Source organism: Zingiber officinale, chromosome 5B (genome assembly GCF_018446385.1).
Source record: "Zingiber officinale cultivar Zhangliang chromosome 5B, Zo_v1.1, whole genome shotgun sequence".
Lineage (NCBI taxonomy): Eukaryota > Viridiplantae > Streptophyta > Magnoliopsida > Zingiberales > Zingiberaceae > Zingiber > Zingiber officinale.
Genome location: NC_055995.1, coordinates 133,347,340 through 133,364,286, shown reverse-complemented (window position 1 = coordinate 133,364,286; position 16,947 = coordinate 133,347,340). Strand labels below are relative to the sequence as shown.

The window sequence follows — 16,947 nt, the reverse complement described above, 5'->3', positions numbered from 1 at the left end:
GTTTCGCCTAACTAGAGCCGATCCGACTGCATACTCGTTGGATGACAAGTAGATCCAGAGCGGCTCACCAACAATTGGCTTGACTAGTATAGGCAAGGAATTTAGATATCCTTGAGTTCTTCCAATGCCCGGTCGCACTCGGCATCCCACTGAAATTTTGTGGCTCGGTGAAGTACCTTGAAGAATGGAAGACTTCGATCAGATGACTTGATATGAATCTGGACAGCGCCCTGATCCGAACGGTCAGCCGTTGAACTTCCTTCAAGTTCTGAGACGGCGGCATGCCTTGCAAAGCTTTGACCTTGCTTGGGTTGGCTTCAATGCCCTGCTCGGTCACTATATAGCCAAGGAAGCGGCCACTCTTTGCTGAGATTTAGTTTTATCCCGCAAGTCCTTAGTGCCCGACAAGTCTCATTGATATCTGCTCATAGGTCAGCAGCTCAGAGGGATTTAATTAAAATATCGTCGACGTATACATCCATGCTACTACCGATCTACCATCAGAACACCTTGTTCATCAGCCTCTGGTAGGTGGCTTCGGTGTTCTTGAGTCTGAACGGCATGATATTGTAGCAGTATGTTCCGTCGACCGTAATGAAGCTGACCTTCTCCTGGTCCTCGCGGGCGAGCGGCACTTGGTGGTACCTTTGATATGCGTCAAGAATGCAGATCAGCTCGCAGCCGCCGTCAAATCCACCATTTGGTCTATCCTGGGTAGCAGATAGAAGTCCTTCGGGCACGTCTTGTTTAAATCGCGGAAGTCGATACAAACCCGTCATTTGTTGCTCGACTTGGAGACTAGTAGAACATTGGCTAGCCAACTCGGGAATTGGACTTCCTTGATATGTCCGCCCTCTAGTAGTTTCTCTATCTCCACCCGGATGATCACATTCTGCTCCACGCCAAAATCCCTTTTCCTTTGCTTCACCAGCCGAGCGTCCGATCGGACATGAAGCTCGTGCTGAGCCACTCCCGGGAGATGCCGGGAAGCTCATGGGTTGACCAGGCAAATATGTCGTGATTTTGTTTAAGGTAGACGATCAGCTCTGCCTTCTTCTCCTCCTCCAGGTCGGCGGCGATGAAGGTTGTTGCCTCCGCTCGGTTGGGATGGATCTGAACCTCCTCCTTTTCTTCGTATACCAGAGTAGGAGGCTTCTCAGTGATAGCGTTTACCTCTAGCCGTGGAGTCTTCCGAGCAACTTTTGCCTCGGTCTTGACCATCTCAACATAGCAGCGCTGAGCAACGAGTTGGTCGCCTTTAACCTTACCCACCTAATCACCCACTGGGAACTTGATCTTCTGGCAGTAAGTTGATCTTCTTGAAGATGATGTTTACCGAACTTCCCATGTTGACAAAAGTCCGGTGAATGGTGTAGTTGGCGATCACCGCTCAGATGATCAAAGCATCATCATGAGGGATCTCTACTCCCTCCAAGTCTCTAGGACCGAAGCTGATCTCCGGTCCCTCGACCCTTTCCCTATGCACCCAATAGTGTGGATCTCGAGCCGGCGAGAATTTGATATTATGGCTTAGTCGGAATCACCGTCGGTCGACCTACTGGTGATCATGCCAATTTCTCCTCGAGCGGCATTACTTCTGTTTTCTTCCTCCCGGGCAAAATACCTGTTTCGCCCGGCCGGGATCCTGGAGGGATCAGCGTTAACCCTCCGCTATTGTTGATGGTGATGCTCGGCCGACCTTCTTTGATCCTCTCGTCGCCCGGTGGATCAGTGTCGATCTCGCCGATCAGGAGATGGGGAACGGTGGTGATATCCTCGGGGTGTCGGTCAGCTCACGATCAATGTCAGACCGCGACAGTCTCGCATGTTATGCATCGTCGACTGATGAAAGGAACAGAACATTGGCGTCCATGCCTTGCCTCTTGACACCTTCAGCCAAGCGGCGGGCACATGTTGCACAACATGCGTCTGGACCTCCTGGTGTGGTCGTGTTGCCTCCGCTTTTGGCCCCCTGGGTGGTTAGTGGCTGTTCGTCGGACGTCGCTCGGGTGCCTGTATAGGCTCGGCTGGCGCTTCCTTCTTCCTTGCCACTTGAGCTTCTTCCACATTTATGTACTCGTTGGCCTTTGTGAGCAGGTGGTCAAAGTCCTTGGGTGACTTCTTGATGACCGACCGGAAGAATTCTCCCTCGATGAGCCCTTGAGTGAAGGCGTTCATCATGGTCTTAGATGAGACCGATGAGATATCCATGACCACCTTATTGAAGCTTTGGATGTAGGTTCGCAGAGTGTTTCCTTCGATCTTTGCTTCACGAAGAAGAGGCTGACGCTCGTCTTCTGATAGCGTCGGCTGCTGGCGAACTGATGTAAGAAGGCAACCCAGAAGTCTTTGAAGCTGCGTTTATATCCGTTCAGCGGTCTTCGGAATCATCTCTATGTCGACCTGTAGAGGGTTATGAGAGGACTCGACACTTCACCTCATCTGTGTACTGGTGAAATGTGGTCGCATTGTCAAACTTATCCAGATGATCGTCTAGATCAGTCAACTTGTTGTACTCTCCGATCGCCAATGAAGTATAATGCCTCGGCAGAGGGTCTTGCAAGATATCCTTGGAGAACTGTCTGTTGATTCGTTCGGGTGGCGCGGTGCCTCGGGGCGCCTTGCCTTTTCGTGCGTCCCGAATGGGAGCGTCATCTGAGGATGACCCCCTCTCTTGGTTCGCCTGAGCTATCTCTGAGGGGGTTTGGAATAGGGCGCGATGGAAGGGGATTGACGCGGGCAGTGCTTCCCCCTGACGTGCCGGTTGGCCTTCAGTTCTGTCCCCATATGGAGAGTTGCTCCACTCAGTTTTCTTGCCCCGCTCGCCTATCGGCTGCCGATGTTGCAGGCTGTGATGCTTGCCAATCGGTCAGTGCTTGTTGTTGTTGTTGCTATATCATTTTTGCTGCTCGGGCTTGAACGAACATCTCAAGCTCCTCTTGAGTGAGCGTCACGGTGGTGAGTCATCCAGCGTCCTCCATCTTCTCGGCTCGGATACAGGTGACGTTCCCACAGACGGTGCCAAATATGATCCTGTCCGAAAGTCAATGAGATGGATGCTGGGGATGTGGCGCTCCCGCTGACCTCCTGTGGACTTTGCTCCAACCTGCAACACAACTGACGTCGGTGCCGAGCTAGGGAAGGGGTCCCCGGCGATGACCCTCCGACACTCAAGTCAGTGTCCGACGAACAAGAAGATTGTAGCGCAACAGTAAAATATCGCATGTATTGCGTACCTCCGCCGATGATTAGAACTCTCTTTATATAGAGTTCCGGTAGTGCGCGTGCACGTTTCTTAAGACAAGCATGCTTCTCAAAGCTTTCCCTGAAAAGACTTGTCAGTAAAGTGTCCCTGACACAGTACCTTAACAGGTCGAGCATATCTCTGAAGTGACAGTGGAAGCTTCCGTCGTACGATCCTCTGTTTGACCATGCCACTTGTCAGTAACACTAGCTCCCTAAAGGATGTCGAAAGATAGTCTGCTATGTATGTTGCTTGGCTGAGCCGAATAGCCGCTCGACCGGAATTCCACTGTCCACGTGTTGTCCATTGTCGGGCCGAGCGGAATAGCCGCCCGCCCGGAAATCCACTGTCTGCATGCTCTGTTGTTGGGTCGAGCGGGATAGCCGCTCGGCCGGAAGTCCACTGTCGTGTGCTCGGCTGATGTTGAGTCTGTTGTTAGGCCAAGCGGGGTAGTCACTAGGCCGAAGTTGAACTCTGTCGATGCCATGTCTCACTGTCTGGCCCAACGGGATAGTCGTTCGGCTAGGGTTCTGTGCGTCGTTCTCCCTTGAGTGTCGGTTGTTTGAATGCTCCCTGTGTCGAAGTCGACGACGGGTCGGGGCCTTCTCCCTGGTCGGGGCATATTTCGCCCGAAAGGCCGATGTCTTCTTTACACATTAACCGTCTTAACTTTGACCTCCACCGTGATAGCGAGGTGGGGTCCTTCATCATCACCGGTAATTCGATTGTTGGTATTTGTTTTTAAAAAATAAACTTTCGAATAAATAAATTGGACTAAAATTTTAAATTAAAATAGATTGAATCAAAATTTTAGTCACTCGTACATACATGGAAACAAAATATATCAATTTGACTTTTGTTGTAAATGGAAAAAGTAATATGGAAAATTTAGTGTCAATAAAAAATAATTATTTTATTGGTAATTAATTTTCATCCTTAATTGATTGCTATCGCAATCAATCAATATATACGTGTGTCTATATATATATATATCATTAGTCCTCATCTTTGATAAAGTTCCTAATTAAATTGTGTTGCTGCCTCGTTCTTATTTTTTCTTTTCAGATTAGACGATGGTGATGCCAATTAGGAGGAGGAAGACGAGCTTGGGTCGACAAAAGATCGAGATTAAGCGGATCGAGAGAGAGGAGGCACGTCAAGTCTGCTTCTCCAAGCGCCGCGCCGGACTCTTCAAAAAGGCCAACGAGCTCTCCATCCTCTGCGGGGCTAACCTTGCCGTCGTTGTCTTCTCCCCCGCCGGCAAACCCTTCTCCTTTGGCCACCCCTCGGTCGACTCTGTGCTTGACCGCTTCTTCTCCCCATCGGCCGACCTTATTCCTCCTCCTCCCTCGTTCCTGGACCCCCGAGCGATGACCGCCGCCGGCTCGCTGGTCCTCGAGCTCAACAGACAGTACGTGGAGCTGGCCGAGCGGTTGGAAGGAGAGCTGCGGAGGAAGGAGACGCTGGAGGCCGCGCTTCGGGCGCAAAGGGGTGACTTCGCTAGGCTCATGCAGTCCAACGTGGAGGAACTGGGCGTGGCGGATTTGGAGAGACTCCAGGCGGCGCTAGACAGGCTGCGCTGGGACGCAGTGATGAGGGTGGACCAGCTGCAGAACGAGGCGCAGACCAGGAGCCTAATGTTGGCCCGCGATGTTGGCAGCGTCGGCGGAGGGGCATATCTTGGAGGAGGATTCATTGTTACGACGCCGCAGGGAGGCAATAATATTGATATGCAGACGATTCCTGCGCCGGGTCAGGCTCCGGCTGGTTTTGGTAATGGCTACGGGATCTTCTAGTTATTTGATTAACTATTGTTAATTATTAATATCTTAGTGCTTATTAATAATAATTGAGTGGTTTAATTATTTAGACCAAACTCTAATTTCAATAAAAGCCAACCAGATTGTAGCTCATTTATTGAGTAATAAATTTTAATCTAAGATTCCTGCTCATGTCTCGGGTATTTGATTTTGACGAATTTGGCTCATACTATTACTTTTTTTTTATATTTTGTTTAATAATTTTAATGATTCATAAATCAACATATTGTGTAGTTTTTTAAAAAAAAAACTTCTTAAAAAGGTAATATTTTCTCCTTCTAAAAAATCAGTTGACTACTGTCTAAATATTTTAAAATACTATTAATTTTTTTTCTAAATTATCGCTTAAATTACTCAATTATTCATGAAGAAAAAATATTTTGATAATAAAATAATTTTAAACACAATTTGATATTAATGGAACCTAGGCAGTATTTTTTTAAAAAAATAAATAAATATACAAGGATATTTTAAAATTTTAGACTTATGCATAGTTTGTAGAATCATGATCCTACATAGAATCGATTTAGGGTCAGGATCGGTCAAGATCAGATCGTAGAATCGATCTTATCAAAACCTCTTAAAATTTTATCATGATTAATAATTAGAAAAACTACCTAAAAAACTTATTTACATATAAATACATAAATAATTTTGTAATATAATTTAAACTGTTGAGTGTAAATGATTGTATATATATATATATAGAGGAGTGATCTCCTGCGCGCTCGCACAGTGCGCGACTGTGCGCGCACGTAGGAGATCGCTCGGTTTTTTTATTATTTTTTATTTTTTTAATATTTTAAATTTAAAAAATTAATTAAAAAATTTAACATTTCCTTATATAAATTTTTAATACCTTAATATATCTCCTCAACATATTACAATACTCAATAAATGCTTAAATTAATTTTATTTTATTTTTTTTTAAAACCAAACACTATAACCTAATTGGGAAGTCTAAACCCTAGAGGTAAAATCTAAAAAAAAAATAGCTTTAACACTATAACCAAAGCCTGAACCCTAGAAATAAACTCTTAAAAAAATTAATTAATTATTTTTTAATTCATAAATTAAAATAAAAATAAAAAAAAAGGAAAAAACAGTTGTTATCCTGCGCGGCGCGCACAGTCGCGCACTGTGGCATCGCGCGGGATAACAACTTCGATATATATATATATATATATTAACACAATAATAATAACACATTCAATGTTAAAAATAACAAATTCAATGTCAAAAATATTTTATTGGTTTATAAGATAATTCAATTTAAAGCCAACAAAGCACCTAACTTATATAACAGAAGTTATTGAATTTCAAATATGAACGTCGAAAATAATCTTCTAAAAGCTGGTTGATGCCACATAATACTAGACAATAGACATTCAAAACTCATCATTTTGGGACAAAGAAATGACAAAATATTATTGATAAAAAACTAACTTAAAAATAATTAAACATATGTTTAAATAATTTAAAACCCTAATAAGATGGAAAAAAATAATAATAAAAAGATAAAATCTTCTGGACATTCAAAATGGATTTAAATGATATTTTTTGGGTTTGAAATAGAATGGTTAAGGATAAACTTTGAAATTTATTAAAGATCTCTGAGCGAGTTTTTATTTGATATATTATAAGGCCCGTGATTCAATTCGAGTCAAAAGTTATGACCTCTCAAAGCTTCCACCGATCCTGCTCCAATTCTGCTCCGATCATGTTCCAATCCTATTCCGATCCTATTCCGATCCTATCGATTCTATTCTGATCCTATCGATCTTGCTGTAATCCTACTACAAGAATCGATTCTGTACGATCCTATATCAATTTTGAGTTTCCGGATCGTATGATCATACGATCCTATGATTCAAATCGTGATTTTACAAACTATCACTTATGTATATTTATTTATCTATTTATGTTAATCATAATATTATTAGTTTTCTTTTGATACTAAATCAAATTTCAACCTACTCAACTTTTATCATCATTAACGTTATATATTGATTTATTTATTCATATTTAATATTATCCCTATTAATAAAAAAATTCCTCCTCAAATTTACCACTTAAGGTTTAATATTAAAGGTATCAGATTCACATGTCATCCTTTCGTTCCTTTAGAGCGTGTTCATCCAATGGTATTATCATAATTTTTCACATTTAAAATTAATTTATTTCATGTCTTCCTTTTACTTCCTAAGCAATTTCTTTAGTTTCCTAACTCCTTATATCTTATCATATATGTAATTTTTAATGTAATTATCAGATAATCACATAATTAAAATTATAAAAAATAAAACATAATCAAATATTATTTGGTTCAACCTATATAATATAATAAAAATTTATTTACTTGAAGATTTTAATAAATAATCTAATTTACTATTTTATTGTATTATCCTCGGTTACAAAACCAACTATACATAATAATAATAATGTTAAGTAACTTTGTAACATGGGTGGACTTGGATTAATATGTTAAGCATCGTTTGCGATCCAAGTCTAAACATATAAGAACAAATAAGTTAAATTTGGAATTAATAATGTTAAGTTTTGTTTGCAATTCCGAATTTAATTTCTAAAGAATAAAATAGGTTGTTAGGAAAGGTTCAGGACTTGTACAAAATTTTATAAAGGAGAACCGGTATGATATTCCTAATAGCAACCAACAATCCCTCCGCTACTGTTAATAGCTTGGCCGACCTTCTTTGATCCGCTCGCCGCCCGGTGGATCGATGTCGATCTTGCCGATCAGGAGATGGGGAATGGTGGCGATATCCTTTGGGTGTCGATCGGCTCACGATCGGGGGTAGACCGCGGTAGTCTCGTGTGTTATGCGTCGCCGACTGATGAAAAGAACAAAACATTGGTGTCCATACCTTGCCTCTTGACGCCTTCTGCCGAGCGGCGGACACATGTTGCACAGCATGCGTCCGGGCCTCCTGGTGTGGTCGTGCTGCCTCCGCTTTTGGCCCCCTGGGCGGTTGGTGGCTGTTCGTCGGACATCGCTCGGGTGCTAGTGTAGGCTCGGTCGGCGCTTCCTTCTTCCTTGCCGCTTGAGCTTCTTCCATATTTAAGTACTCGTTGGATTTTATAAGCAGGTGGTCGAAGTCCTTGGGCGGCTTCTTGATGACTGACTGGAAGAATTCTCCCTCGACGAGCCCTTGGGTGAAGGCGTTCATCATGGTCTCAGATGAGACTAATGGGATGTCCATGGTCACCTTATTGAAGCGTTGGATGTAGGCTCGGAGTGTTTCCTTCGATCCTTGCTTCATGGAGAAGAGGCTGAAGCTCGTCTTCTGATAGCGTTGGCTGCTAGCGAACTGATGTAAGAAGGCAGCCCAGAAGTCTTTGAAGCTGCGCATATATCCGTCCGACAGTCTTCGGAACCATCTCTGTGCCGACCTAAAGAGGGTTGTGAGGAACACTCGACACTTCACCCTATCTATGAACTGGTTAAGTATGAGCGCATTGTCAAATTTATCCAGATGATCGTCTGGATCAATCGACCCATTATACTCTCCGATCGCCAATGGAGTATAATTCCTCTGCAGAGGGTCTTGCAAGATTTCTTCAGAGAACTATCGGTTGATCCGTTCGGGTGATGCGGTGCCTCGGGGTGCCTTGCCTTTTCGTCTGTTCCGAATGGGAGCATCATCCGAGGATGATCCCCTCTCTTGGTTCGCCTGGGCTATCTCTGAGGGGGTTTGAAATAGGGCGTGATGAAAGAGGATTGGCGCGGGCGGCACTTCCCTTGACGTGTCGGTTGGCCTTCGGTTCTGTCCCTATACAGAGAGTTACTCCACTCGGTCTTCTTGCCCTGCCCGCCTATCGGTTGCCGAATATGATCCTGTCCGAAAGTCGATGAGATGAATGTTGGGGATGTGGCGCTCTCGCTGACCTCCTGTGGACTTCGCTCCGACCTGCAACACAACTGACGTCAGTGTCGAGCCTGGGAAGGGGTCCTCGGCGATGACCTTCCGACGCTTAAATCAGTTTCCGACGAATAAGAAGAAGTCGACGACGGGTTGGGGCCTCCTCCCTGGTCAGGGCATATTTCGCCAGATCGCCCGATGTCTTCTACGCATTGACCGTCTTAACTTTGACCTCCACCGTGGCAGTGGGATGAGACCCTTCATCATCATCGTAATCCATAATTGATTGTTGGTATTTTGTTTTTAAAAAATAAACTTTAATTCGAATAAATAATTCGGACTAAAATTTTAAATTAAAATAGATTGAATCAAAATTTTAGTCACTCGTACATACATGGAAACAAAATATATCAATTTGACTTTTGTTGTAAATGGAAAAAGTAATATGGAAAATCTAGTGTCAATAAAAAATAATTACTTTATTGTAATTAATTTTCATCCTTAATTGATTGCTATCGCAATCAATCAATATATACGTGTGTCTATATATATAGATATATCATTAGTCCTCATCTTTGATATAGTTCCTAATTAAATTGGGTTGCTGCCTCGTTCTTTTTTTCTTTTCAGATTAGACGATGGTGATGCCAATTAGGAAGAGGAAGACGAGCATGGGTCGACAAAAGATCGAGATTAAGCGGATCGAGAGAGAGGAGGCACGTCAAGTCTGCTTCTCCAAGCGCCGCGCCGGACTCTTCAAAAAGGCCAACGAGCTCTCCTTCCTCTGCGGGGCTAACCTTGCCGTCATTGTCTTCTCCCCCTCCGGCAAACCCTTCTCCTTTGGCCACCCCTCGGTCGACTCTGTGCTTGACCGCTTCTTCTCCCCGTCGACCGACCCTACTCCTCCTCCTCCTCCTCCCTCGTTCCACGACCCCCGAGCGATGACCGCCGTCGCCTCGCTGGTCCCCGAGTTCAACCGACAGTACATGGAGCTGGCCGAGCGGTTGGAGGGAGGGCGGCGGAGGAAGGAGATGCTGGAGGCCGCGCTTCGGGCGCAAAGGGGTGACTTCGCCAGGCTCATGCAGTCCAGCGTGGAGGAGCTGGGCGTGGCGGATTTGGAGAGACTCCAGGCGGAGCTAGACAGGCTGCGCTGGGACGCAGCGATGAGGGTGGACCAGCTGCAGATCGAGGCGCAGACCAGGAGCCTAACGTTGGCCCACGATGTTGGCAGTGTCGGCGGCGGAGCATATCTTGGAGGAGGATTCATTGCTGCGACGCCGCAGGGAGGCAATAATATTGATATGCAGGCGGTTCCTGCGCCGGGTAAAGCTCCGGCTGGTTTTTGGTAATGGCTACGGGATCTTCTAGTTATTTAAATAACCATAGTTAATTAATAAATCTTTAGTTCTGGTTAATAATAGTTGAGTGGTTCAATTAATTAGACCAAACTGTTAGTTAATGCTAATTTCAATAAAAGCCAACCAGGTTGTAGCTCATTTATTGAGTAATAAATTTTAATCTAAGATTCATGCTCATGTCTCGGGTATTTGATTTTGACGAATTTGGCTCATATACTATTACTTGTTTAATTTATTTTGTTTAATAATTTTAATGATTCATAAATCAGCATATTGTGTATTTTAAAAAAAAACATCTTAAAAAGATAATATTTTTTTCTTCTAAAATGTCAGTTGACTACTGTCTAAATATTTTAAAATACTATCAATTTTTTTCTAAATTATCGCTTAAATTACTCAATTATTCATGAAGAAAAAATATTTTGATAATAAAATAATTTTAAACACATTTTGATATTAATGGAACTTAGGCAGTATTTTTTTTAAAAAAAATAAATATTTAAAGATATTTTAAAATTTTATAGACTTATGTATATTTATTTATCTATTTATGTTAATCATAATATTATTAGTTTTCTTTTATACTAAATTAAATCAAATTCCAACCTTCTCAACTTTTATCATCATTAACGTTATATATTAATTTATTTATTCATATTTAATATTATCCCTATTAATAAAAAATTTATCCTCAAATTTACCACTTAGGGTTTAATATTAAAGGTATCAGATTCACATGTTATCCTTTCGTTCCTATAGAGCGTGTTCATCCAATGGTATTACTTAGAGATGATGATCGTTTAACTTTTCACATCTAAAATTAATTTATTTCATGCCATCCTTTCACTTCCTAAGCAATTTCTTTAGTTTCCTAACACCTTATATCTTAGGATGTTTTTGTTCAAATTATCATACATTATTTTGATTATCTGATTATCAAATAATCACTTAATTAAGATTATGAGAAATAAAACATAAATAAATATTGTTTGGTTCAAATTACGTAATACAATAAAAACTTATTTGTTTGAAGATTTTAATAAATAATCTAGTTTAATATTTTATTGTATTACCCTCAGTTACAAAACCAACTATATCTAATAATAATATTATTATTATTATTTAAACTATAAGTTTTTCTTATTTTTATGTTTTTTTACTTTTTACATTTTTTTATTTTTTACATTTTTTTTTATTATTTTTATTATTTTTTTAAAATTGTTTTCATTTTTAATTTTTTAGTTTTTTTTATTTTTTTATTTTTTTTATTTTTTAAATTGTTTTATTTTTTCCTTTTTATGTTTTTTTCTATTTTTTTACATTTTTTATACTTTTTTTAATGTTTTTCCCTAATTTTTTTATTTTTAATTATTTTTTTACTTTTTTTCTATTTTTTTTTTTACATTTTTCTCTTATTGAAGAGTATTTTTGGGAAAAAAAAATTGTTAACCCCGAAATCAAGAAAAACCTCAGTTTTTCAAGGTTTTTCTATTCCGGATTACATGCTCCTTTTGCTGACCTGTCAGACATGAAAAATTACTCGGTAATCATCGATTACTTAAATGAAACAGAATTTTTATTGATAACCTTGCATGAATAATCAAGGTTATCAAGGATAACCCCCAACCAAATGCACCCTTACATATATTAAGTTTATCGGCTCACTTTCTACGTCATCTTTCTCATTTGCTTGTATATTCTTTTATAATTTTACTATCTCCGATGCTCCTCATTCTTTTCAGTTCCTTGGATGTCTCATACTATCTTTTATCATACTCAAACAGATCTTGATGTCATTGAGTGCCTGTATGTTAGGGGTTCATTATGCTTCCATGGTATCAATATTATTATCTATGGTTAAGTCACTTGTCCTCTTACCGTCTTCCTTCGTATGCATATTCATGATGTCTAACTAATTGTTAAATCTAAATCGATCAAGCCTCTAATTAGCTTTATAGGTTGCATTAATTTTTTGTAAATTAATACAATATGCATTCTTAGATGCCAAATTATTACATTGTATTTAACCAAAATAGGGAATAACAACCAAATCTAACATCGTACTATTACTTTGTCTCAACCTCAAATAGATGACCCTAAGATAGCCTATGACTAAATTAAATTTACCCACTCTAATTTTGATAAACAAATAATGAATAAACTAAATTAGAAATGGTCTAAACAAACCTCAATTTAACTATCAAGTAAATCAAAATAAATAATCAAAATAAAGACAAGATACTAACGGGAGGTACTAGTTTTTCTATAATCAAAGAGATATTCTTTCACTTGCCTTAATGTCAAAAATTCAAAAAAATCACAAATCGAAATGAAACATAAATTCATAAATCAAAATTACAATTTAAGATCAGGTATCAATAAAATTATCATGCCCCAAATTATAATTGTCTATTAGATCTAAGAGTACCATCTAATGATAATATAAGAAATAAAAGTAATATAAACAAATTTGTAAATAAATTAAAATTATATTTGAGATTTGAAATAAAATTATATGCCAAATTTAAATATAAATTTATAAATAAAATTGTAAATTATTTTATAAATGGAATAAAATTGTATTTACGGATTAAAAAAATTAAAGACCAAATTTGTAATTAGAATTAATTTCATTGATAAAATTAAAATTAGATTTATAAATATATTTTTTAATCAGTTTCTAAAATTATAGACGAAAATTTTCTATTTCAAAATTAGCAACGAGATTTCACTAACAAATTTTTTAGACGAAATATTCGCCCCAAATATATTCTTTAGAGATTGAAAATTGACTTTTAGAGATTAAGGGGATGTTTGGTACGCGCGTTTTCCATTTTCATTTTCTGGAAAACGCGCGTTTTCTGAAAAACGGTGTTTGGTTTGCGTTTTCCACGCGCGTTTTCTAAAAAATTGGCTATCGTTTTCTAGAAAAACAGAGAATGACAAAAAGTCGTTTTCTGTTTTATAGAAAACGCACGTTTTCCAGAAAATGAAAATGAAAACGGTGCAAACCAAACGCACCTTAAAATTTTCATCTGAAGCCTTGTTTTCTTATAGTGAAGGACCTACTTTTTGTTTCTCGCTCTAACATTTTCTTTTGCTTTCTTTATCGTGTGCATAGGAAAAGTGTTAGATGTTATATCTTTTCCTTCTCTCAGTCTTCTTCTAATTAACAACATATTCATTTATCAAATATACTATCTCCATCGATTTTAGATAGGATAATAAGCATTTGTGTGCATCGTGAACAGAATGGAGTAGGAGTTCGTCATGAAATCCAGATGGCTGGATCGAGGAATCCAACAACTAGGAGAGAATCTGGAGCGAAACCAAGGAGAGCCAAGTCGTTTGTGCTTTTGGCTTCTGCCGGTGGGAATCGCATTGCGGGTGAAGCTGAGGTTGAGGCTGAGGAAATTAAATGATGGAGATAAGATCAAATCGGAAAGCAGCAGCTCGCCATCAGTGTTCTGCTATAAGCCAAATCTTCTAGCATGTTTCATACTCAAGAAATGAAGATTATTAATTTTTTTATGAGTTAAACAGCAAGATAATTAAGTTTAAGTATTCCATCGGAATTGTGATAAGTACTTATTGTTAGTGTGTGTATTTATGTGCCAAGACATTTCTTATATATTTTGTGGATAATTATTTAATAAAGGTAAGATTTTATTATTAATTATTTACTTTTATGTACGTATATGATTAATGATAAAATCCCATAAATTAATGGGTATATTAATCTAAAAATCGTCTTTAATCGGATAGATATCTAGAGAGGACATGGATATATAAATCAACGCTGAGTATAACTAAGTCGAGATAGACTGAGGAATGAATATCCAAACTGTACTTGGGGGTGCCTTGAGTTTAGAGGTACACTAGATACGACCCGCTCAATAGGAAACTACATATTAAACATTATTGGTTATTCCTCTTATGAACGAGTGTAACTGATCTTTTGACTTGAGACATTTATTTATTCTATGCGTGGAGTTATGTGCTTTGACGCCGTTAAAATCCGTCTTTAATCGGATTGTGATTAATTCGGTAGTTGGGTGTATGACAAAGCGTAGAGAGAATAGTGTTGAGTCAATATAAGATTCATCGCTCTCTTGGATTAAGAGTTAACATCCTGACCACTTGATAGAGATATTAGTGACTCGAAATCCATGCCCATGGGCAGGGGCGTAGCCACCTTAAGGAGAGAGGGTGCGACCGCCCCCTCTCACATTTTATTAAAAAATAATATATATATAAAATCACTTTTGAGTAGTTAATTCATGATCATTCAATGTTGAAAATTAAAATTGATCACATGTTTGGAAAGTTCATGATCTAACTTATCCATTGGTACCACTTCTACGAGGAAATATCACGATTTGAAATATTAAGTATTAAATTTTAAAAATAAAATATATAATAATAAATGGATGAACTAAATCCTAGGGCACAAAGTAAGGAAGCTAAATTAAAATTGAATCGAGTTTGAACTAAATTCAACGAGTAGATATGGAGATAAGTATTATGTTGGTTCAAATTGGAATTGATTTGAAGTTGAGTTATGACCGAACCAAGTTTAATGTTTAAACGAGTTCAAATGATTTAAAAAGAATTAGGATATTTTGGACGAAACCTTTCATTTTTTTTCTCTCCCTCTTCTCCCTATACATGTTGCATCCTAACTGTACCGTATGCCACCCCTTCACATATTCCTCTATTTTATTTTTTTTCCTCTTCTTCCTCGTTTGCTTCTTCTCCTTCTCTTCTCCAACATTAGAAAACCTACAATTTTTCCCTCTCCTCTTCTAAAGCACAAGAGCTTTTTTCTTCTCCTTTCTCTTCTCCAGCAAGCAAGAAATGCAACATCAGTTGTTACCCTCTTCTAGCAACAAGATCAAGCAACCATCAACCCCTCTATCTTCTTCCTCTTCTGGTATTTTTTTAGGATTTTATTGGCACCGCAAAATAGTCATGTCTTGTTTTACCTTGCTCTCTTTGTGTTATTGTTGAACTCACCAAAACTAGTCAAGGTTGCTAACAAAGAAAGTAAAGTTCTCCTTTTTTTACTTCTTCCTCTCTATTTTATCTTCTCTATTTTTCTCAAAATCAATGATCTTCCAAGAGTTGTAAGTTATTCCTTCCTCGTTTCATGATTTTTTTGAAAATTGCCCCTCCTAATCAAAAATCCTGGCTACGCCCCTGCCCATGGGAGGAATGATTTATCATTCAAGAGGAGTCTATTATATCTTGGAAATTAAGTAAAATAATTAATTTGGTAATGATGCATAGTGTATCGAATTAATTGTGATGTAGGCTTAGATGAAAAGATTGAATTACACAGTAATCGGTTCATGGTGGTTTACAGTTTATGACTAATATTAATTTTATCGCGTTGGGTGGCTAAAAACTATTGCCAGACGGTTTACCTTAATCTCTGTATAGATTTACACTGCCTTCGTGTATAAAACCTAGAGGGTCGCACGCATAGCACGTAGACATGAACAATGGTATCGGAAGCTAGTCGAGATTAAGATCAAATATGGATTTATTTGATACAAAGAAGAGAGAATTCGAATAGACATAATCATGATGATTAATGGAGAATTCGAAGAGTCATCATAATGATAATTAATGGAGAATTCGAAGAGTCATCGTAATGATAATTAATGGAGAAGTTGAAGAGTCGCCATAATAAAGCTCATAAATGAAGAATTTATGGAGTTATAACTCTTCATCTTCCTAATTAATGAAGATCATAAATGATGAATTTATTGAGAACTTAACTCTTCGTATTCCTTGGAGGCTATAAGTAGCCATCCTCAGAAAGATTCAAGAGTAGATTTTGTTTTCTCCATTTCTCCCTCGTCAACTTCTTCTCTGTTTTCTTCCACCGGAAGAGACCGGTAATGCTTCCAAGGCTTTGTCGATCCAAGATGCTAGCACCTAATGGATCTTGTCAAGTTCGTGATCTAGTGCACATGGATACCGCTAGAGGAGTCACACATGAGACTCTTCTATGTCGAGTGATATCATTCAAGCCTATCGAGGACTCGAGGTATTTTTTTATGCTATTATGTGTAAAACTATATGTACCACGAAAAATCCATTATGCATTATATGTCTTCAGTTGTGCTCCGATCCCAGCACTTATACTGCCAGCGACAAGAATTTGTACGGGGCATATGCATTTGAAGAAATACACAAGAAAGGATTTTTTTTATACAATTATAAATTATAATACCAAATATTAAAGAAAAATCTTTGATAATTTTTTTTACATTATTCACTTTTGAAATGGTTAATTTTAAAAATGATCGATTTTATCTAATAAAATTTTATCATCGACCATTAGAGTAAAATTAAAAAATACTTATTAAGGTTCATTTATACGACTAACTAATTCATTTCTTACGGAAAGAAAAATCTCCTACAATACACTTCAGCTAAGATTCGAATCTTAGATCCTTAAACGATTGCACTTTTTAGTTGACACCAGTTATCCAACTTTTTGAACCAAGGGAGTGACCGATCTAGCTTCATGGAAATTTTCCACCGCCCACTAAGATAAATCGAGAAGTACTAATCACTTGCGGAGCTAGGAATCATAGTCCGCCTGGGCTAAAATTGTCATCCAGGCTAAAAGT

At 38.7% G+C, this 16,947-nt stretch overlaps 2 protein-coding genes across 2 annotated transcripts; both read left to right on the top strand.

Moving 5' to 3' along the window:
• Nucleotides 1–4,323: 4,323 nt before the first annotated feature.
• Nucleotides 4,324–5,040, top strand: LOC121987068 (agamous-like MADS-box protein AGL61). Its single transcript, XM_042540972.1, has one exon. The coding sequence runs from the start codon at nt 4,324–4,326 to the stop codon at nt 5,038–5,040; it is 717 nt and encodes a 238-aa protein (XP_042396906.1).
• Nucleotides 5,041–9,601: 4,561 nt separating this feature from the next.
• On the top strand, nt 9,602–10,294 carry LOC121987065 (agamous-like MADS-box protein AGL62). The gene has a single exon (XM_042540971.1). It carries the CDS (start codon nt 9,617–9,619, stop codon nt 10,292–10,294), a length of 678 nt encoding a protein of 225 aa, XP_042396905.1. The 5' UTR covers nt 9,602–9,616.
• Nucleotides 10,295–16,947: the final 6,653 nt, after the last annotated feature.

What these genes read in the sequence shown, in the direction of transcription:
- LOC121987065 (XM_042540971.1), top strand. Translation starts at nt 9,617, where the DNA reads ATGGGTCGACAAAAGATCGAGATTAAGCGGATCGAGAGAGAGGAGGCA.
- LOC121987068 (XM_042540972.1), top strand. Translation starts at nt 4,324, where the DNA reads ATGCCAATTAGGAGGAGGAAGACGAGCTTGGGTCGACAAAAGATCGAG.